Source organism: Bos javanicus, chromosome 26, assembly GCF_032452875.1.
Source record: "Bos javanicus breed banteng chromosome 26, ARS-OSU_banteng_1.0, whole genome shotgun sequence".
NCBI classification, from domain to species: Eukaryota; Metazoa; Chordata; class Mammalia; order Artiodactyla; family Bovidae; genus Bos; species Bos javanicus.
This window is the reverse complement of record NC_083893.1, coordinates 30,505,148-30,526,293: the sequence shown is the minus strand read 5'-3', so window position 1 is coordinate 30,526,293 and position 21,146 is coordinate 30,505,148. Positions and strand designations below refer to the sequence as shown.

Sequence of the window (21,146 nt, the reverse complement as noted above, 5' to 3'; positions counted from 1 at the left end):
AAGCTGGAAGCAACCCAAATGTCCATCAATGGGTGAATTGATAAACGAAGGTCGGCATATCACTACGATACAGTAGTGATTACAGCAATAAAAAGGGATGAATTATTAGTAGTCATGGATCACAGAAAAAGGAAGAGAGTTCCAGAAAAACATCTATTTCTGCTTTATTGACTATGCCAAAGCCTTTGACTGTGTGGATCACAATAAACTGTGGAAAATTCTGAAAGAGATGGGAATACCAGACCACCTGATCTGCCTCTTGAGAAATTTGTATGCAGGTCAGGAAGCAACAATTAGAACTGGACATGGAACAACAGATTGGTTCCAAATAGGAAAAGGAGTTCATCAAGGCTGTATATTGTCACCCTGTTTATTTAACTTATATGCAGAATACATCATGAGAGACGCTGGACTGGAAGAAACACAAGCTGGAATCAAGATTGCCGGGAGAAATGTCAATAACCTCAGGTATGCAGATGACACCACCCTTATGGCAGAAAGTGAAGAGGAACTCAAAAGCCTCTTGATGAAAGTGAAAGTGGAGAGTGAAAAAGTTGGCTTAAAGCTCAACATTCAGAAAACGAAGATCATGGCATCCGGTCCCACCACTTCATGGGAAATAGATGGGGAAACAGTGGAAACAGTGTCAGACTTTATTTTTCTGGGCTCCAAAATCACTGCAGATGGTGACTGCAGCCATGAAATTAAAAGACGCTTACTCCTTGGAAGGAAAGTTATGACCAACCTAGACAGCATATTCAAAAGCAGAGACATTACTTTGCCAACAAAGGTTCGTCTAGTCAAGGCTATGGTTTTTCCTGTGGTCATGTATGGATGTGAGAGTTGGACTGTGAAGAAGGCTGAGCGCCAAAGAATTGATGCTTTTGAACTGTGGTGTTGGAGAAGACTCTTGAGAGTCCCTTGGACTGCAAGGAGATCCAACCAGTCCATTCTGAAGGAGATCAGCCCTGGGATTTCTTTGGAAGGAATGATGCTAAAGCTGAAACTCCAGTACTTTGGCCACCTCATGCGAAGAGTTGACTCATTGGAGAAGACTCTGATGCTGGGAGGGATTGGGGGCAGGAGGAGAAGGGGAGGACAGTGGATGAGATGGCTGGATGGCATCACTGACTCAATGGACGTGAATCTGAGTGAACTCCGGGAGTTGGTGATGGACAGGGAGGCCTGGTGTGCTGAGATTCGTGGGGTCGCATAGAGTAGGACACGACTGAGCGACTGATCTGATCTGATGCCACATGGATGAATCTTAAATGCATTATACTTAGTAAAATAATCCAGACTCAAAAACCTACATACTGTATGTTCCCATTTAAATGAAATTCTAGAAAAGGCACAATTAAAGTGAAAGAAAACAGATGAGTGATTACCAAAGTCTGGGACAGGGAAGGAGGAGTAAACACAAAGGAACACAAGGAAATTTGGGCAGTGAGTAAAATAGTCCCATATCTTGATTATGGAAGTGTTACGTGACTGTACACACACATTTGTCAAAACCCAAATGGGTGAATTTTATACTATGGGTGAATTTTGTACTATGTAAGTTATACCTCTACAAAATTGATTTTTAAAAATTATGAGCATTGTTATTTAATTTCCATGTGATAGTGCTCTGAAGGGAAGGTATAGGTACATACCTATATGTAGGTATAGGCATTTAATATATGTAGAAGGGCATTTAATAAGGAATCCTGAAATCTGAGAAGGTTTCCCTGAGCAAGTGAAGTCACGAATGAGGCATAAGGAGGCCCATAAATGACCAGGTGAAGAAGGAAAGGGATGAAGCAGAGGGAGGCAGGTGTGCAAAGGCCCTGGGACCTAAATCCTTCCCACAGCAGACTTTCCAATAGAAAATCCACTTCTGCTTGCCCAACCCTCACACCAGTGGGTAGGTCACCATTGTAATTATTGTAATTAACATCATGACCACTATTCATTGAGGACTTACTATGTCTTTGACCTTATACAAGGCAATTACTCCTCATCAGATTTACTCTTCAAAATTGTACCCACAAGGTAGATCCAATTAGTACTCTTTTTATGGGTAAGAACTTTGAGGCTTAAGGAGATGGAGTAATTTGTTCCCATTCACATAGCTAGCAAGTGGCAGAGCCGGAATTCAAACTCAAGTTTTTAAAATTCCAGCCCTTGAGTTTCAAGAAACTGCTCTGCTTAACTTCAGTTAGACAATTGATTGGTTCTCCTCTCCAGACACCCAGGGACGGGGGAGCCTGGTGGGCTGCCGTCTGTGGGGTTGCACAGAGTCGGACACGACTGAAGCGACTTAGCAGCAGCAGCAGCCTCCCCAGACCAAACTCTACCACCTTTCCAAACTCGCCTCATATATCATAGTCTCCAACCCCTTCATTGCCCCTCATCTGTAAACATGCTAGTTTGTCCATGTCCCACTTGAAAATTCAGCTCCCAAATCTAAATAATGTTGGAAGAGAAGGCTTTGTAAAGTTAAGGAATTATTACAATGAGATCACTTGAAACCCTGTTCTGAAGAACAAATAGATTTCATAGCCTTATGTAAGGGATATAGACATGGAGACAGATAACTGAGAATCTTTTGAATTTTCTTTTCTGGAAAGTAGTGTTATGTAGGGAGAGAGTATGCCCTTGGGAGTCCAATGCAAGTTGGGTATCCTGGCTTTGACATTCACAGGCTTTAGCTATGTAACCCTTGGACTAAGTTTATAACCTCTCAGTTTGCTTATCTGTAAAAGAGGGCTAACAGTATTATTCTTGCAAGATTTCTGTGGCTCTTAAACGAGAGAACATATGCAAAATGATCAACATACAGCCTGCCAATAGTAAGTGCTTTTTTAAAGGTCCTAAGCTGTTAGATTCCCTAGGGTCTGGCAGCTACGCTCCCTGATTTTAAGTCTACTGTTCTTTTCCTCCTGGGCTGGAGATAAACTATTTTCACCTTCCTACCTTAGAGATATATCTGAGGCTTCACTCTGGGAGGTTTATTTCTCTCAAGCAGCACTTTCATTCCTGGTTGCTGGGGAAGCCCAGAATGTAAGCATAGGGATGCTTCAAGGTTCTATTTTAAACTCCCACCTAGTAACTTCCAGGTTTCTATAAACTTTATAAGCAAATGGGGGTGGATATGTGGGCAGGAAGGGATCAGACCTACCACTATAAATGAATACTACCAAGAGTTTAAATTTAGATACCCTGATGGATAATATGAGGTCATTTACTAGAGGTAGGACAAAAGGGGTAGGGTTGAGTTTTACTGTGCCCAGGCTATCTGGTCATCTCCAAGGCCTTCTCATCCAACACTCAGTCTTTGGGCATTAATTAAATTCTTTAGTGGCAAGCTAGGCAAGTGTGTGGCAGGATATCCACCCTTTCTAACTGAAACTGCTCTGTCTACAAACCCTGCTCAGGGAGTCTGAGGTAGGCAGGTCTCTGAACTTAAGAGGAAACTGACTGGTGCCAGGGTGGACACCTGACCCAAGGGCAGCCCACCCATAGACTGACAAGTGACCAATGAGGTGATGTGGTGACATGGACTCTGACCAATAGGATAGCAGTAATTAAATCTAGGAACCGTGTTTCCTTCAGGAGTGGTAAGGGATTCAAAAGTGGCACCTGGGGTTAACATGCTTATGAGCTTATGTGCAGAGGATAGCTTGGGCTTTGAGAGAGATGGAAAGAGCAACTTCTGGTTCTGACAGCATTTATTTCCCAGCTTGTCATTCATTCACTCCTTCATTCAACCAATACTTATTGAACACCTACTATAAATCAGGCCTTGCACTAGATCCCTCTTGAAATTCAATATAATCTTTGTTCTCCTGGTGCTTCTTATCTGAAGACAAACATTAATAAAATATAATTACAGATAAATGAATATTTCTTAGGCTTCGATAAAATGTGAAGAAAAGCTATAGGTAGGAAGCTATGAGAGACTGAATGGGAATGTCTGACCTAGTTTGGAAGTCTGAGAAGTCTTGCTGGGAAAGGTGACATTTGAGCTGAAACGTGAAGGACAAGTAGGAGTTATTTAATTGAAGGGTGAATTTAGGGGAGAAATGTGTTCCAGGCAGAAGAGCCAGTGTGAACAAAAGAGGCAGGAGGGAGCATGACTTATTGAAAGGACTGTCATAAAACCACTGTGGTTGGAGTAGAGTGCAGCTGGACATTAAATGCCATTTGTATCTATACCCAAAATGTCTTTTTTTTTTTTTTTTAATGTGGCCTGAGGAGACTGTCTTCCTTGGACACAAAAGTTCAATGGCAAAAGCACTTGCTGTATATCCCAGGTGCTGAGAGGGGTGTGAGATCAATAAAATAGCTTCATCCTGGGCTCTGCCATTTACTAGCTATGGGACCTAGGGCAGGTTACCTAGTATCTCTGAGGATCAGTTTATGCATCTGAAAATAGAGACAATAAAAGCATTTGTACAGGGAATTCCCTGGTGGTCCAGTGGTTAAGACTTCACCTTCCAATGCAGGGGCTGCGGGTTTGATCCCTGGTCAGAGAACTAAGATCCCACATGACTCCATAGCCAAAAAACCAAAACATAAAACAGAAGCAATACTGAAACAAATTCAATAAAGACTTTAAAAATGGTCCATGTGAAAATAATCTTTTTTTTTTTAAAGCAATTGTACAGAGTTTTGATGAGTATTAAAGAGACAAGATCTATATTCATGCCTAACTTGACTTGTGGCATATGATGGTGATTTAGTCGCTAAGTCATGTCCAATGGATAAATCCTTCAGAGAGAGATGGAGAGTAGCAACACTGGAGGATGTATGGCCTTCTCTCCATGTGTATTTATATATCACCTCATCCCATAAACGAATTGTGGTATGTTTAATATTCATTACTCAAGGGTTATTCTTTTTTTAAAGTCACTGGGGCAATGGAAGCAAAGAAAAATACAGTTGGAAAATTTTAATGGAAACCAGGTGGAGTCAATACCCAAAACATATGCCATAAAGTCCTATAAAATTGCCAGAGGTAGGCTAAACATTTGGGTCTGAACAGCCTGGTGGCCTGAGCAAGGAGGGAAACAGGGGCAGTCACCAGCTATGGGGTTGGGAAGATAAACCACCACCAACTCATGCGGCCTTCCAGGGTGCTGAGACCTGGCGTGCTTTTTCCCTGGGTCCTCACACGAAGGAGCGCAATGGGTACACGGGGCTCCGGTGAGCACACTGGTGTGAGCTGCTCTTACACTTCCTGCCCCTAGGTCAGGTCGGGCTCAGGAGCCAGGGTAGACCTGAGGGGCTCACCCTCAGAATCAGCTGGCAAACAGCTTAGAGAATGAACATTTCTATTCTCCCAGACACATCTCCTCCTGGAGCACTGCTGCAGACCAGCAGAGGTGTTGCTTCAAAACCTGGGGATGAAGGAACTGGACCACACCAGCTTTAATTCCGCATCTGGCACCGGAAGCCCGTGTAAAGTTGGCTTTGGCAAAAATGGAAGGGTAATTAATAAGGAGACTGGCAAGGGAGTGAGAGTTACAGAACCATCCCCAGCTGTGGGGCTTCACTTGGCTTACCCGCCAGTGACTCACGGGCTTATGAGCAATCCTCATATGCCTGATTTAGAGGACTTACTCACCCTTCAGAGAAAGACCTTAATGCAATAAAGCAAATGTCAGCAAGTGGGACGCGGCTTAGCGTATCACCCCAGCCTGCACCCAGCTTCCCCCTCCCTGCCTCTCCCTGCCTGAGGCCCCTCCAGCCACTCAGCACCTGGACAGACTCACACAATGGGACACATTCCAGGGCTGAACAGAGGCTCAGAGATACGAAAGCAGGGAGAGACCTCAGGTGGACCAAGCCCTAACATCTAGTCCAGCAAGATTATAGATTAGCTCTAAAGCACTAGACTTGGGGCAGGGTGAGGGTTAGAAGCCAGGATTTCCCTTCCTGTCCAGTGCTCTTTCCTCCGTTGCTTCCTCTGAAAGCCCTGGTTGGATTATGTAAATGCTGAAGGTAAAGCAGCTTCCCCAGTAGGGGTGACATTCTTACCTGAGGTCTTTCCAAGGAATCTGTGGGGAAGGAAAGTTCTGTGGGGAGCAAGGCCTCAAGCAAAGCTTTTGAGGTGAGACATTTAGGAAGTGCTATTGGCTTGGATGCCAGCTTGCTATTTGCGGACATGGCACCTGCTGGGGGAGCTGGAGGCTTTGGACACCCCATAGTCAAGGAGTATGGATTCGAATCCGTGTTGGGAATGTGTGATGTCAATCCCAGTCAGTTTCCTGTTCCTCATGATTAGGAAACAGTCCCCAAGAGTGGGCTGGAGCAGAGGCATAAGCCATGGGGATAAGCAAACACTGCCCCTTCCCTCCTCCACCACACAGAGGACATTACTCAGAAGGCAAGCTGATTCAGCCTTGGATTTAAACCCACTCATGGAAGGATTTACCTAGGAACTCCTCAGGGAATTATCTATAAGAATTAATCCCAAGAGTAAAAAAGAACAAGCATTTAAAGCAAACCTTCACTTCATTCGCTTATTTGTCCCTCGGTCATTTTTCCATACTTTTCTGAGAGTCTGCCATACGCAGGTACCGGGGAGAAGGCTGACCACAAGCTTGCCACTCAGGTTTGCTGCCATCAAGGGTCTCAGGTTCTGAGGAACTTTTGGGACCATCTAGCTTAGTTCACTCATTTCATGGATGAAAAAGCTGAGGTTCAAGTTGAACTCTACCTGGGGCTTAAGGGAGTGAAGAGCTCAGGGTGGATAGATGCTCTGACCACCTCCCCATGTGGCCTGGATCTAAGAATTCTCTTGCAAGCGAACTTAGGAAAGCCTCCCAACTGGAAAGCATTGAGTAGACAAACAGCCTCATGCCTGCACACTCACCACCATCACCTTAAGAGTTCATTTGGATAGAGCCCAGAAAAGTAGGCTGGGTCCCCACCTCAATGTACCCCTGCCTGAACTCATCAACGTGAAGAAGCACTTTCGTTCTTTTTACTATTTTTATTTTGTACTATAAAAAAAAAACGACAACCAGTAACATACTGCTTTTCTTCACATTCATATGGATTTTAGGAAATTATTGCCTTTTCCCCTGGAGAAATAACCTATAGACAAAAAAAAAAGTAGTACCACATTGAGAAATCTGCAAATCCCAGAAGTCAACAGCTTGAAGACAACCCCCAGGGGCAGGGAAGAACACAAGTGTCATCAGAGACGAGACAAGCACATATAAAGACAGCAAGCTGGGCTGACGACCGTTGCAATGCCACTGACCCAGGAAGTGGGTACCCTTTCTCTCTCGTGGCACCCACTGCCACCACCTCAAACGGGTGATTTTTGGTCTATGGTCTAAAACTCTTTTCAAATGACACAAGAGTTGCTTTGAGGAGAGGTGCAACGAGAAAGGTTCAAGTATGAATAACAATCATGCCCAAGTCCAAAGTCAGGGAAGAACCCACAGTGAGAAGGAAACCGGAAGTGTTCCCGTCTCGCTACTTCACCCAGCTGACTCCACCTGATCCAAGACAGAGTCTCAAAAGCATCCGAGGGTTCAAATCGGCATATACTTCATGTCCCTAAAACCCTGCAGGGTTACTTTCCTGACTAGGTGGTGATCAGCTTATGCCCTGAAGCAACAGAGACAGATATAGAGACTGCCAAAATTAAAAAAAAAAAAAAAAGGTGGAAATTGTGCTTCCTTCAAAATGAATTGGCTTCATGACTGCCTTTTCTCCTGGTCTAGCAACAGCTTTCTCCCATGTTGCTGCAGGTTATTTATTGCCTTATGCTTGAAATGAAAAGGCGAATTTTGAGGTGCAAAGACTGGGCAGTCCTGAGGGCGGGGGTCTGGAAGTACAGTAGTCAGCACGCACTGTGCTCTCATAATGGCTTGGCCTTCCTTCAGTCCCGAGGTCAGTCTCAAGTTTGTCTGCAAACCTAGTGACCCCTTCGCTGTCCTACCAGGACAGCAGGACAGGGTGAGGTCTTCAGTATTGCACAGGTGTGAAATGTCCACGAGTCAAAATACAAAATCACAGTTGTTCTTGGGGCTGGGCTGGCTCCCCCAGCTCGGGTTTAGCAGGATGTGGCTGTGGCCAGGGGGCTCCGGCTGAGCTCTGAGGCTGTCGAGTGGGTGGGCACCGGGGCCAGCACCGAGGTAGGGAATGTGCAGTATGAAGCCTGCACATCAGGGCTCAGTGTCTGCAAGTGGGCGAGGAATGAAGGGCCGGCTGCCTCTCCTTGGCAGGAGGGAGCCTGAGGGGCGGGCGCAGAAGGCAGGATCTCAGACTCATACTGTAGGAGCTGGCCCATGAAGCCAAAGTTGGGCGAGACCACACTCCTCCTCTGCTTGATGTAATCAAAGGCTTCCTTCAGGTGGAACTGCTTGGTCTTCATGAGGTAAGCCATGCAGATGGTGGGCGAGCGGGAGATCCCAGCCTCACAGTGAACCAGGACCTTGCCTCCCTTTTCCCTGACACAGTCTGGAAGAAAGAAGAGACAGTGGGACTGAGTTGGGATGGGGACTCAAAGGCAATTGGGTTTAAAAAAAGTGACTTTAAAAAAAAGTGACCTAGTTATCAAGTCTCATCATGTCTGCTCAACAGCAGTGGTCCCACAGTAGGCTTCTGCCAGTCTTTAATCCTCACTGGCGAGGAGAGACCTCGGAGTCCCACTGATGTCCATCCCTCTGTAGGACCTACACAAACCTTAGTTTGTCAGGGTACTTGCACAGGTTCTGCCACTAGAGAGGCTCTAGACCTGGAGTAACCCCTTCCTGGGGATGCCATCTTAACTTGGGTTTCACAAATGGGTTTCAAGAAGGCTTTGGGAATATCTTTCAAACTGCATGCAAGTTTTTATTGCACATTCACATTTTTCTGAGAGGCTCAAAGACTGACTTGGAAAAGCAATTCCTGTCTCTCAGGGTCTGATTCTAATGGTGATAACCTAGTCCCCATCCTGGGAGAGGCCTTCCAGCCTCCCCAGGCACCTTGTTTGGCTATGCCAGGGCGCGATGCTTGGCTCAGCCCCCAGGGTTCCCACCAATGAAACATACAATAAATAGTGTGCAGCCGCTAATTATAGCCTTGGCTAAGTGACGCTTACGAGACGGAGGATATAAATGGCTTTGGCAAACTCCATCTTGCACAACAACGGGAGTTGCTGCTATAAAGCTACCACCGTCAGTTAGCATGGTTTAGCTCAGTTTCACAAAGGTGGGGGGCGGGGGCGGGGTGCCCTCCTTTTCTGTTCTACTCCTACCCCAAAAAGAGCTCTAACTGTTAAAAATGAGCAGGGGTAAAAGGTTAAGCATATATACACATCAAATTAAAACCACAAAAAAGAGTCTTTCCAATTCCCTCTTTTGCTAGTGAGGAAACAATTACATCACAGGAAGTTAGACATACCTGGCACTATGTCAGGCCACCAAACGCAAAAACATTTAAGATTTTGAAAGGCCAATAAAAGTCAGCCCCCTTACCCACCTCCTTCCTCATGTTTAAAAAAGGTTTGCAGCTGCATCTCTAAGATCTAAAAGATCATGTTTCTGAGCAGTCAGGAAGGATCCCTTGAGTTTCCAGAATGAAAATCTCAAAGGATGCCCCATGATAGTTCCTTAGAGGTGCCCCCAATATAGTCTCTGATTCAAAAGGAAAAAAAAAATTGTAAATTAGTTCAAAGGGGACTCCAAGTTCCTAGGATTACAGGGTCATGACTCCACAATTTTCTTCTGCTCCTCCACTGGCCTCCTTGTCATCCAGCTTTTAGTTGGCCCAGAGCCAAATCCCAGAAACCAAAGAGCCTACAGAACATTGCTTCTGGATTCCATTCCACACCTCGGGGCTTGCCTTCCATGTGGCCCTTGGAAAGGGTCAGTGCGAGCATGGTTTGGCCTCAGTCCCTCCCTCCTTCAGCAGGGGGAGGGGTCTGGGGAAAAGTAGCTCATGTGCGTTCAGAATGCTGTGGGTTTGTGTGCTTGTGTACACAACAGACACAATACACACACCAGATGGGGAGGGAGGCATCTGAGAAGTGATGGGGGCTGTTTCATGACCTCACTGAGAAGCTATCTAGGTAATTAAATAACAGGCTGAAGGGCAAGGCATTCCCAGGGACAGGGAGAACAAGTCAAGGATTTCCCACCCTGAGCCCATCATTTCAGCTGCCCCTCGGAGGCTCCAGAGGAACCATCTCAGCCCAGAGGCTCAGGGGCCAGGGAGGGCAGGCTCAGCCTTTTGCTTGCAGTGAGTTTCTCGGTGGGTTTCCATGGAGTAGAAATTGTGTGTGATGAGCAGAGGGCCCACCATGTGGCAGAAGAGGGGAGCCCTTTAATGGCTCCCTGCACTAAGATATCACTGCTACACTCAATACCAGCCTTTCCCCTCCAACATCCCTCACAGCCAGAAGCAGGAAGACCGCTGCTCAGCTTCAACAGCTGTGCAACGTTAAAGGGGAAAGAGGACTCTGGAAAGGGAAGCAAGTCCACAAGAGTGGGGAGCAGTGCCCAGCCTAGTCCCCAAGGGAGATGGATGGGAGAAAAAGATGTCAAATGAAAGAACAGTCCAGTCTGCCCTGAGGAGTTGAAATCCCAAGGCCCAAAAGCCCTTTCTAGGCAGAGGGACCAGAAGTTCCCAGGCCTACACAATGCAGTAAGTGATAACTACCTTACGGAACATACAAAGGATGCAAAAAGATGCCAACTTCTCTGTGCATAAAGCATGGAGCTTGAGTCGAGTGTTACTGTTAATCCAAAATGAGCTGAAAATGCAAAACAAATTGCCCCCAAAGCAGTTTGCCAAAAACCGTGGAAAGCTGCTGGGGCCCCGGGGGTTCAGTGCGTAAGTAATGCTCTCTCGATCCTTCTGTTTGCTTTTAAAAATATCCCAATCTACGTAGAAGCACAGTCTGCGTGGTTCTTTCCCTCCTCTGCGTCCCTGGCATGCAGCATCACTCATGCACGCACTCTGCTTCCCATCCATCCAGAAACACTAACAGAGCGGTAGTAAGTACTGCCTTAAGATGATATTAACTAATACATTTATCCTGCAAATTAAAGCTCCTATTAAACAGCAGCTCAAATCCTCCCCTCTGTCGTTCTGAGGTGAATCTCTTCTTGGCTCCCACTTGTGGTGGTTGCGCAAACAAGATGCTTTTCTTCTCAGCGATGGGGTGACCTCCATCAGTACATCAAAATCCAAGAACAGCCCCCCCCCCAAATAACTGAGGACGGCGGCACGTACCGATGAAGTCTATTGCTTCTTGAAAGTGGGAGCTGATGTCAGCTGCATTGCTGTCTTCCACGGGGATCCATTTGTAGTGTAGGTGCATCGTGCAGGCCTCGGAGGTCCGCCGGGAGACATTGAGCAGGGCTGTGATGTGCAGGTTGGCAAGGAACTCGCACTTGGATGCGTGGTAGGCACTTCCAAGGTAAAGGAACGGAAGGATTTCAACTGGGCCACCCTGGAAGCAGGGGCAAAGGACAACCAGGAAATATTGATCAGCTTGCTCTTTGGGGAGAAGAAAGAAAACAATCCTGACCCATTTGTTTTCAATTCGGAGGTTCCCTCTCTGGTTCCCAGGTAGAGAGTTGAGAGCAGGGCAGTTTAACCAAGAGTTTGGGTAGAGCCTCCATCCTGGTAAACTCTCTACCCTATGTCACTGCCTTGGGACTCAGGGACAGTAAATCCCACACAGCTGAGATTTTCATTTCCTTACATATATCGAGGTGGAGGGAAATGTTGGCAGCCCTTCTAGATTGACAAGGATGAGAAGCAGGGTGGGGTGGTGGAAGACTTGAGAAGACCATGTTGAAGTTCTAGCTGCCCCATGAGTGCCAGGCCAAGGCCTGAACCTTGGGGGCAACCTCGATTTCCTTCTAGAGCCCCATCCTTTACAGTCTTGACCTTGGATGTAGTGTGTTTCATCAAACCTAGGACACTGTTGATCCTAAAAGGCATTTGGATCTAACACCAAAACGTGCCTCCCACTATCCGCAAAAGTATACGTCTCAGAAGTGAAAATAACCACTATCTATCCAAAATCCTCAGATAAGGAAAAGCTGTTAGGCCATGATCAGAGGCTTGGTCTTTTTTTGTTGTTTTTTCTTAGCTATGCTGCTCAGCATGTGGGATGCAGGATCTTAGTTCCCTGACCAGGGATCAAACCCACGTCCCCTGCAGTGGAGGCATTGAGTCTTAACCGGTGGACCATCAGGGAAGTCCCAGGCCTGATCTTTAGTAGAGCTGAGTTTTGCTGAGAGATGCTTACATCCTTACCCTTTTGGGAGACAACCTATACCTGAGGTTTCTAGTTACGAAGGATCCAAAGAACCAGAGACCATCTACTCTGAGGCAAAGCTAAAAAGAACTGCTGGCTAATCAGACTCTGGCAGTCTCAGCATTTCCAGGGTGGCCAGAAAAGCTATCGTTCCACAGCGGGAACAATGGGAGCCCAGGATCTACAGAGAAAAACACTGAGCTGGGGTGACGGTGGCTGTGTCTTTGGCCGCCTTTCTCGTATCATCCATCCATTTCCTGTGTTTCCATTTCCTGTCCTGGAATAAAAGTGGAATGGAAACTCTCTGCCAGCCCCATGGTAGGGAAAGGGGCAATGGGATGAGGGCCGGCAGAAGAAGGCAGTTCTCAGAAACTCCGCATGGGTGCCGGCTTTTCCTTTCCGGAGATGTCGGGTGTTTAAGGCAAAGGCCAGTTTGACCACTTGAAAGAAACTTAAAGTGATTTTACAAAATGTAGTAATAGTAACAACCAGTACTTTTGCTAGCTGGCCCCTGGGCTTAACATTTAAGATGTAACTACATAGACGTCTCCCTCTCTTTAGAGATTGGAAAATGCTGCCACACCAGACCTGGGATCCTACTCAGTTTCTCCTGGAGTTTAGCCCAACCAACACCCCTGAAACCATATTTCTTTCCTTTTTTGAATCTTCTTCTTAGACTCAAGAGGAAGAAACCAAAGGGCTTCAGAAACCTCAAAGGTTAACACGACCTCCCCCAGCTTTTCTCAAGGCAGAAGCACTTCTAAGAAGTAACACTAGGGGCTTCCCCAGATGAGTCTTGGAGACACTTCAGGGCCTCCCCCGGTTCTTGCTTGGCCAAAGAGCTGCTGCGCTTTCACAACATCCTGCAAATTCTCATTTCTCTTTCACTTTCTGAGAAAGGGAGGGGGGAAAACACCACCCAAACAAACAAACGCAAATGGAAATCCAGCTAAGCCGGATGCCCACGGCTTGAAAGCCCAGGGTTCATAATACTCTGTAATTTTAACAAAGGAAAACAAACAAAATAATAACCTTGGCACCTCGCCAAGCGAATAGGTTTCCTGACCAAAGATTCCACTCAAGGAAAAGCCACCTGGCTGAACTTGGAAGTCTATCCCCAGGGGGCAGAGCTCTGCTCATGGCAGGCAGCTGGCATCTTAGGTAGTAGCATCTAGAAGTCTTCCTTCTTATGGTTTGGGTATGTTCTTATTTTGTGTGAAGAACCTAAAAAGTTCCTCCTACCAAGTCAGGTACCTAATGGAATGACCTTCGTCCAAAAGAAGGCAAGTGGCAAACAGAACAGGGTCCTAAAAAGGACCAGAGCAAGGGATGAGAAGAAGGGAGTTCTGAGCTTAGTGCTGCCATGAACCGAGCAGCAAAAACCAATCACCCACGAGCTGTGACAGTTTTTCCCTCTATAAAATGGGAAAGTAGGTTTTGACCTCTGGTTTCTGCACATCTGGGTCCTTGCTTGCTTCCCTCCCCCTCCCCCCATTCCTCCTGCATCATAGGTAACCCCCTAGCTGAGCTGTCCACTTTTTTTGCCTTTAGTGGGTTGCCAGAAAGTACAACTCTAGGAAGGGAAAAAACCCACGTGTTTGTAGACACATGAAATCCTCTAGTGTCTCTTGATCTCTGGTTTCAGAATTTATGGAATTATAAGCATCAGAAACCCCTAAAGGAAGCTGCATAGCCTTCCAAACAGTAGTTTCTCTACAACCCTCCCCCAATCTTCTTCCTTCAGTTAAAAATGCCAAGACACGCCTTTACAGATACCGGGTTGGTTTGCAGAAACTGCAGAGCGTGAACAATTACACAGAAGACCAACACAGGAAGCCTGAATGTCATCTCTGAAAACGTCTTCAGGGAAACCTAAACTGCTATTTCGATGCTTCTCTGCACCTCCCAGGCCAGCTAACAATAATATATCTTTCACTTCCCCTTTTCCCCAGAAGCCACCAAGCATCCTGAAGCGTGTTTGCTCTTGACAGCTTATTTGCTGGAAGGAAGCCCATGTACTCTTGGATGGAAACTCAAGTTGGCAAGCAACAGAGGTTCTCCAAAGCTAGAGGCCTCTGCCAGCTCCCTGATCCGCAAAAGAACCAACCAATGTTAGTGATCAGGGAGAGGGAGAGCCAAGGTGCTGTGCAAGGAACAGAGCCAGGGGCCTGGATGGCACTTCCACACCACGTACCTGGTCATAGGCCGGCCTGTAGCTGATGTTGAGCACTGATTTCCCACACTGACTGATGAGGGCTCTCTCAGTTTCAACCTTCTCTTGTGAAATGGGTTTTACATCCACACAACACTCAGGATATTCTGAGTAGAAAGTCTCATATCCCCCTAAAAGACAAAAATAAAAAAGCAAGAGAGATATAAGTACTGACTTTTTTTTTTTTTTCAGTCTGTGAGAAAATGCCTAGAATTGATCAATACCCTGAGAGTGGAATATTAAAAAAAGGTATTAAGTCACTATACATTCTGGTCTTATAAAAAAAACTGAGCCAAAACAAGTAATAGTTTTAGAATAGAAATGGGCTCCACAGACAAACACATACTCACTCTCTCTTTCTCTCCTAAAAAGCTACAGTTCAAAGGCAATGATTAACTTTTAATGTCTATCAGAAGAAGCTTAAGCTGTGAAAGGAAATATATCTGACATCTGGCAAATATTAACCAAACCCCTCCAGACAACAAAAGCCATTTTCTCATATTTATCTAAAATTCAGGTGTGATTATGCAGAATTTCATTAATTCTTGAAAGAACCTAAACTGGTCTGTTTCATCCATAGCCAATCAGCTCTAAACAGGATTATAGATGAAACCCCCTCTATAAGGGAATGGGGTCTTACATGAGGTTTTAACCTCAGGGCCATAAAATAGCCCTGCCCTTTCTCCTTCCCAAGGTGCTAAGAACACTGCTGACAGTCCTCTCCACAGGTCCAGTGTAATCAATCTAGTTAATTACCTTCTAAACCAAGCTAGAGGAATGAGGCCTTCTGAACTTAATTCTTATCTCCACCCCCAACCCCCGCTGCTTTCCCCTTGATGGCCACCTACTCTCCCCTTTATTATTACCCTCCCCTCCTGAACTTTCTCCCCAGCTACACACGCCCTTGTGTGTGCATACACACCCTCAAACTGATAAGTCAACTACCCACAGGTATGATTCTATAAAAATCCTAACTACATTTAAACTTCTCCAATTGGATCACTTAAGGTTAGAACTACTCTGACCAAATCAGAGAAACTTGAGGATGTAAATTCTTGGGCCCATACAGGAAGTGGGGAGAACCAAACAAAAAAACTGGCCCTAAAGCCTGAGAATGCCAAGTGCTGCTGGGTGACTAGGCCAGCCTCGTGTGGGGAAACCCCCTGCTTCCACTCCAAAGGGACCTAAGCCATTTCCTAGAGCCTCCAGAAAACCTGCTTCTTTTTCCAGAGAATTGGGGTCAAAACATCACTTTTTTTTGGCCACACTCTGTGACTTGCAGGATCTTTAGTTCCTGGACCAGGGATTGAACCTGGGCCCTGGCAGTGAAAGTGCCCAGTCCTAACCATTAGACTGCCAAGGAATTCCTTCAACCATCACTTAAAGAAGCATTCTGAGACCATATATTTTTTTTCCCAATGGCCCCCTTTTTTTCCTTTTGTCTTTTGGTGCTGTGATAGCCCCACAGTGGAGCACATGGTGGCTTTTTTAAACCCCTGCCATAGGCAAATGGTTAATGGATTACTCGGCAGTCTCCAGCTCTCTTTCAGAAGCTGTGGCCAATTCCTAGAATGAATCATCTCGCCATTACTGCTTCCTCTCAGCGTGCTGGAACTGCCCCCGCCCCCACCAAGCACACCCAAATCTCCCGTGTGGTCACTTCAACAAATAGCCACCCGGGCATCCCCAGATGAGCTTCCGGACCTCCACAATGACCAATTTCCCGGTCATGCTGACAGGTCATGCCGGAGGGCGGCAGAGGTGGAAAGTTTGGAGTTATCTGTGGCTTAGTTTCCCCTCCTTCACCACCACTGCCTCCACCCCCTGCACGGACCCTCAGATTCCTCCGAAGAGGTGTCCCTAGTAAGCAAAGCACTTCTTGTGCCTCAACATTTTCGTTTCTAGGAGACACAATGAGTGATAGGGGACAGGAATCTGAAGTAAAGAGGCCCAGGCCCTCTCAAACTCCAGCATGAAGCTTGGGAAAGAAAAGCCTTCAGGTCACCCCATCTCTTGGCTTTAAATAGAGCACTTAAAAGAGCTGGCTGTTAGGAGGACCGACAGGAGGTGCGGGTGTGGGCTGGGTCCTGCTTGCCTGTTGACAAAATATGGCAGGCAGACAAAGAGTCTCAGTGTGACGAGAGACAGATAAACAGGGTCCTGCCTCTTCAAGTTGGGGTCAGGAGTCCTCCAGATTAGATGGTCTCTGTCTTTCACCCACTCCCATCAGAAGGGTGGAGAGATGGAGCATTCCTCTCTGGTGCCTCACTTGAGATGCAAGAGCTGTAGCAACTCTTGGCTGCTTCAGTTGTCTTCAGAGTGGTTCTGAAGACACTCACTCATTGATCACCACTGCAATACCAGGGGAGTTGAGCAGAGAAAGAGGACAGACACTATCTATAAAATACACATTGACAATGTCATTTGGTCAATTCATTTTAGTGGGGGTGTGTGTGTGTGTGTGTGTGTGTGCAGAAGGCATTGACAGAAATGTACAAGGCATTGCCCTCATGATCTGAGATGCCACTAGATCAAAAACCTGAGCTCCTACTTGGACATTAGTTAGGTGAAGAAATTATTTTCTTTGGCAACAACTTAAAAGTTCAGCATTGTTGTAAGGCTAAGTATCAAGCAATTTCTACTGAAATTTAAAACAGACATAAACTGTGACCTAGCGATTCTCATAATTTTACCAGAAGATAGTGCACACACAAAAGCATTTGGACAGAGATATACTCTCCCAGTTCAGTCACTCCGTTGTGTCCGACTCTTTGTGACCCCATGAAGCACGCCAGGCCTCCCTGTCCATCACCAACTCCCGGAGTTCACCCAGACTCATGTCCATCGAGTCAGTGATGCCATACTCTCCCACACTGCTTCAAATTCTAAGGCATGAAGCAATCTACTTACTGGCTATCATCAGGGGATGAGTTTAAAAAGTGAATAGGACATGTATGCTCTGATATGGACAAGTCTCTCAAAATCTAGTTAGGTGAAAGAGGCAGGAACAGGAAATATACAAAATAATTCTATTTTTAAAAGATACTCATGGAAAATTAATTTATCTAAAGATGAACAAGAAATAGTTGACTGTTGCCTCTGGGGAGTGGAACTGGGTTCTAGGGTGTGCAGAAGATCCACTTTTCATTGTACAGCATGTTACTTTCATTAAAAATTTTAAAAAAACCATTTTTACTTGAGATGTGAGTCTACAGAGCTGCCTACTTCCTGTGGCAATAACTTTCAAATGGCTTGCACAGCCCCTTGGAGAGGGCTGGAGACCAGAGGTAGGACCAGAAGGGGTTTCCTGGAAGATATCTTTCATGCTGCTGGAGAGGCAGAAGCTTTCCCTGTACTCACAGCTAAGAAGAGAACAAAAAGGCTATCAGGAAGACAAATAAATCAGGGGCTGTGTGAAAGCTCTGCAGAGTTTAGAGGGCACTCTCCATCTCCTGGGGGCTGAGGCTGGGTGCAAGAGAAAGATCTTCTGCCTCTGGTGTCTCCCTAACAGGAATCAGCTGGGGACAGACAGCCTGCAAGAGGTGCTAATCGAGGTGGGAACTGCCCCTGAATCTCTGGAATCTCCCAATCTGGAAGATGTAAAACTCCACACGTTGCACGGTTCTAAAACAGCGCCCTCACGCTCTCAGCTCACCGCACCTGAGTTCTGAATTCCAGCTATGTTATATCTCAAGGCGACCTCCCAGAGCTGGCTGGTATGAGTCCTCGTCGTCTCTTCCCTACAGGATAAGCCTTCCATACACTTGAGGTTAAAACGGACTCAAATAAAAGGCGGCAGCAATCACAGGAAGTGATACAGAAATCAATACTCTGTAATTTGACAGTAAATCACCCACCCACTAGCAAAGTCATCTCCCCCAGCAGGTGTAACGTGCAGACTGGTAAAGCAGCTACTGGAGGGTCTCAAACCAAATGCGCCGCAGTCCCCTTCACAAGCACCCTGTGGCCCCTCTCCTAGGTCCTGGCTCGCCGGCCAACCTGCCGCCCGCCCCCGGGAGACCGTGTTAGGTGCCCCAGCTCTGGCCCACGACCAGTCCAGGGGATGATCCCGGCGCGGGAGAGAGGTGAAAAAGAGTGAGAAGACTCAAGACTGTCAGCTCCAAATGGAGCTAGAAAGGCCTGGGAGGGGAGAAAGGGAAGCCTAGAAACAATAAAAAGCAATAAAATGAAATGAAAAGGAAGAGAGGGGAGGGACTCGCCAGGGTCAAAAAGGCAAGAGGGTCGATGAAGACACAGCCTAACATACGTTAATTGTCCAGGCGGGAGGAAAGGGGACACCGCGGCGCCACGCTCCTGGGGGGGTGGTGGCGACCCGCGGATCCCTTCAGATCTGTCCATCAGGAAGGCTCCAGAGCGCCGGCCCCAGCGAAAGACATGAAGCCGGCGCCGGGAAACCCGGCTCGTGCTGGGCGCTCCCTAACTGCTAAGAAGCAGCGCCCCCAGCAGCGTGCAGCAACCCCACCCCCCCGGGCAGCCAGGCCGTTAAACGCTTTCGAGGAACACAGGTGGGGACGGAGAAGCTGCGAGCGCTGACACCGGCCATGGCCTTCCCGGCGCACGTCAAGCCCCAGGGTGCAGAACTTCCCCGGCGCCAGGATCGAGGAAGGCGCCGGCGCCAGCAGGGGACCCCAGAGCCCGGGGCCGTCCTGTCGCGGTGGGGTGACCAAGGATCCGCGGCTCCGACGCAGCTCACCTTTGAGGAAGTAGACCCGCGGGCCGGCGGGCAGGCAGGCGAGCAGCGAGGTGAGCACGACGCGGGCGGCGCTCTCTTCGCGCAGCTTCTGCCAGTGCCGGCTGCCCTGGTCCAGCACGACCACGGCCGCCACGCCGCCGCCGCCCTCCTGCAGCAAACGCGCGCGCGCCGCCTCGTCGGGCAGCACGTAGCGCGCCGACACCGCGCCGCCGCGGGCCCGCCGCAACACCACCGAGTTGAGGTTGACGTTCAGCGAGCCGCGCACGCTCGAGGCGGCGAAGGCCAGGTAGGGCCGGCAGTCGAGCACCACACAGCGCGCCGCCGCCTCCTTGCGAAGCATCTTGCGCAGCTGGCGCCCGTCGAGCGACGTGACCTTCATGCCGCCGCCCAGCGGCCCCGCGCCGTGCGCGCCGCAGGTGCCCACAGCCAGGGTGCCCGCCGGCGAGGCCCAGGAGGACGACCCCACGGGGCTGCGGCCGGCCGACCGAGCCCGGCGCCGGAGCGGACGCTCAACTCTTCTTTCCCGCCCCGCACGCTCGGCGCCCGGCCGGGCCACTCTCTGCCGCAGAAGCCGGGGATTCCGCCGGCAGCGCAGCGTTTTATGTGAATGGGTGTGCAGCCTGTGACGTGGCTGCCCATATAAGGCGGAATATGGGTATTTCCCCGCCCCTTCGGGCCGCGGCCACGCCCCCAGGGGGCGGGACGCGCGGGGCGGGCGCCCAGCGTTAGTCAGCCCGAGAAAGAGGAAGTGGAAGGCGCTTCGCTGTGTTCTCTGCGGCGCTGCGCGCAGACACTCACTGGCGCATCACCGGGGACTGCCGGTGGGTTGTCAGGAGTGCCAGGAGGCCGAGGTGACCCACGCTGTGCGGGAAGAGGAGGAAGCGGAGGAGGCAGAGCTAGCGTCGCACCGTAGGCTTTGAGTTTCATAGACGTAGGTTCTGGACCTTCTGGGGGCCGTGCCTGACAGTGCGGTAGGCAGAGCTAGGGGCGCCCTCGGTCGTGCCCCCAGATGAATCAGAAGCAGATTTCAGCCGTTACGGAAGTCTTTACGCGGGAAATGAGATGATAGCTGGAATTTGCTTCGAAGTCTGAGTTACTGATGACTCAAGTTTGGGCTTGTATTGGTAATCACTGGAGATTGGTACCTGGGTGTTCATTATACTGTTTTCTCTACTTTTCTTTATATTTTGAAATTTTCCACCGTAAAAGTACCCGAAAGTAAAAATAAGAAGAGAAGAGCCAGCAGTTAATCTCCCCAAATGGATTCTGCCCTCAAAGGATTGATGGTCCTTTTCTTTGTCACACTCCCAGATAAAAATTAGAATGGTTGTAATGACCTATTGCACAGCACTTGAAACTCTACTTAATGCTTTGTGACAGCCTGGATGGCAGGGGGGTGTTTGGGGAAGAATGGATACATGTATATGCATGGCTGAGTTCCTTTGCTGTTCACCTGAAACTACCACAACATTGTTAATCGGCTATACTCCCCCCCCCCCATAAAAAAAATAATAAAGCTAAAATTTCACTGAAAAAAAATTAGAATGGTTGTTTTTTGAGGAAGCATTTTCTGTCACCCGGAAAATATCTGTGGTGAACTCAGCTGCAGCGTCAGCATGCACTGTTGATGGAGCTCAGCCCAGCCAACTGTCCAGGTGGCTTCTGGGATTTAGGGGATTATCTGTGGATAAAGTATAATCCCAGGCTGTCTGCCCCCACCAGTCCCCAGCAGCTTTAGGCTTCCCATCCCCAGTCTTGGGGAACTGGACACACTCACCCATTCAGCAAGTATTTATTGAGGAGCAGCTCTATGCCCCGCTAGCTGCAGAGACACTCTTAGGGAAACAGGCTTCTCCCCTCAATCTCAGGACTAACCATTTTATTGTGAGCCTGAGAGGAAAGGGGAATGCCTGATGGAAAATAGGCTGCTTCCACTAGGGAGGGGCTTGTTTGCTACAAAG

The 21,146-nt window shown here is 48.0% G+C and overlaps 1 protein-coding gene across 1 annotated transcript; it reads right to left on the bottom strand.

The window, feature by feature from the left end:
• Window positions 1-6,967: 6,967 nt before the first annotated feature.
• Window positions 6,968-19,796, bottom strand: DUSP5 (dual specificity phosphatase 5). Its single transcript, XM_061403432.1, has 4 exons — window positions 19,186-19,796; window positions 14,454-14,602; window positions 11,224-11,443; window positions 6,968-8,463 (listed from the first exon to the last, which is right to left on the bottom strand). Exons 1-4 carry the CDS (start codon window positions 19,562-19,564, stop codon window positions 8,057-8,059), a joined length of 1,155 nt encoding a protein of 384 aa, XP_061259416.1. The 5' UTR covers window positions 19,565-19,796; the 3' UTR covers window positions 6,968-8,056.
• Between the last annotated feature and the right edge of the window lie 1,350 nt (window positions 19,797-21,146).

What these genes read in the sequence shown, in the direction of transcription:
- DUSP5 (XM_061403432.1), bottom strand. Translation starts at nt 19,564, where the DNA reads ATGAAGGTCACGTCGCTCGACGGGCGCCAGCTGCGCAAGATGCTTCGC. An exon ending in GCGGGTCTACTTCCTCAAAG is followed by an intron (nt 14,603 to 19,185) that starts GTGAGCTGCGTC and finishes TTTGTCTTTTAG; the next exon opens with GGGGATATGAGACTTTCTAC. An exon ending in AGAAGCAATAGACTTCATCG is followed by an intron (nt 8,464 to 11,223) that starts GTACGTGCCGCC and finishes TCTTTCTTCCAG; the next exon opens with ACTGTGTCAGGGAAAAGGGA.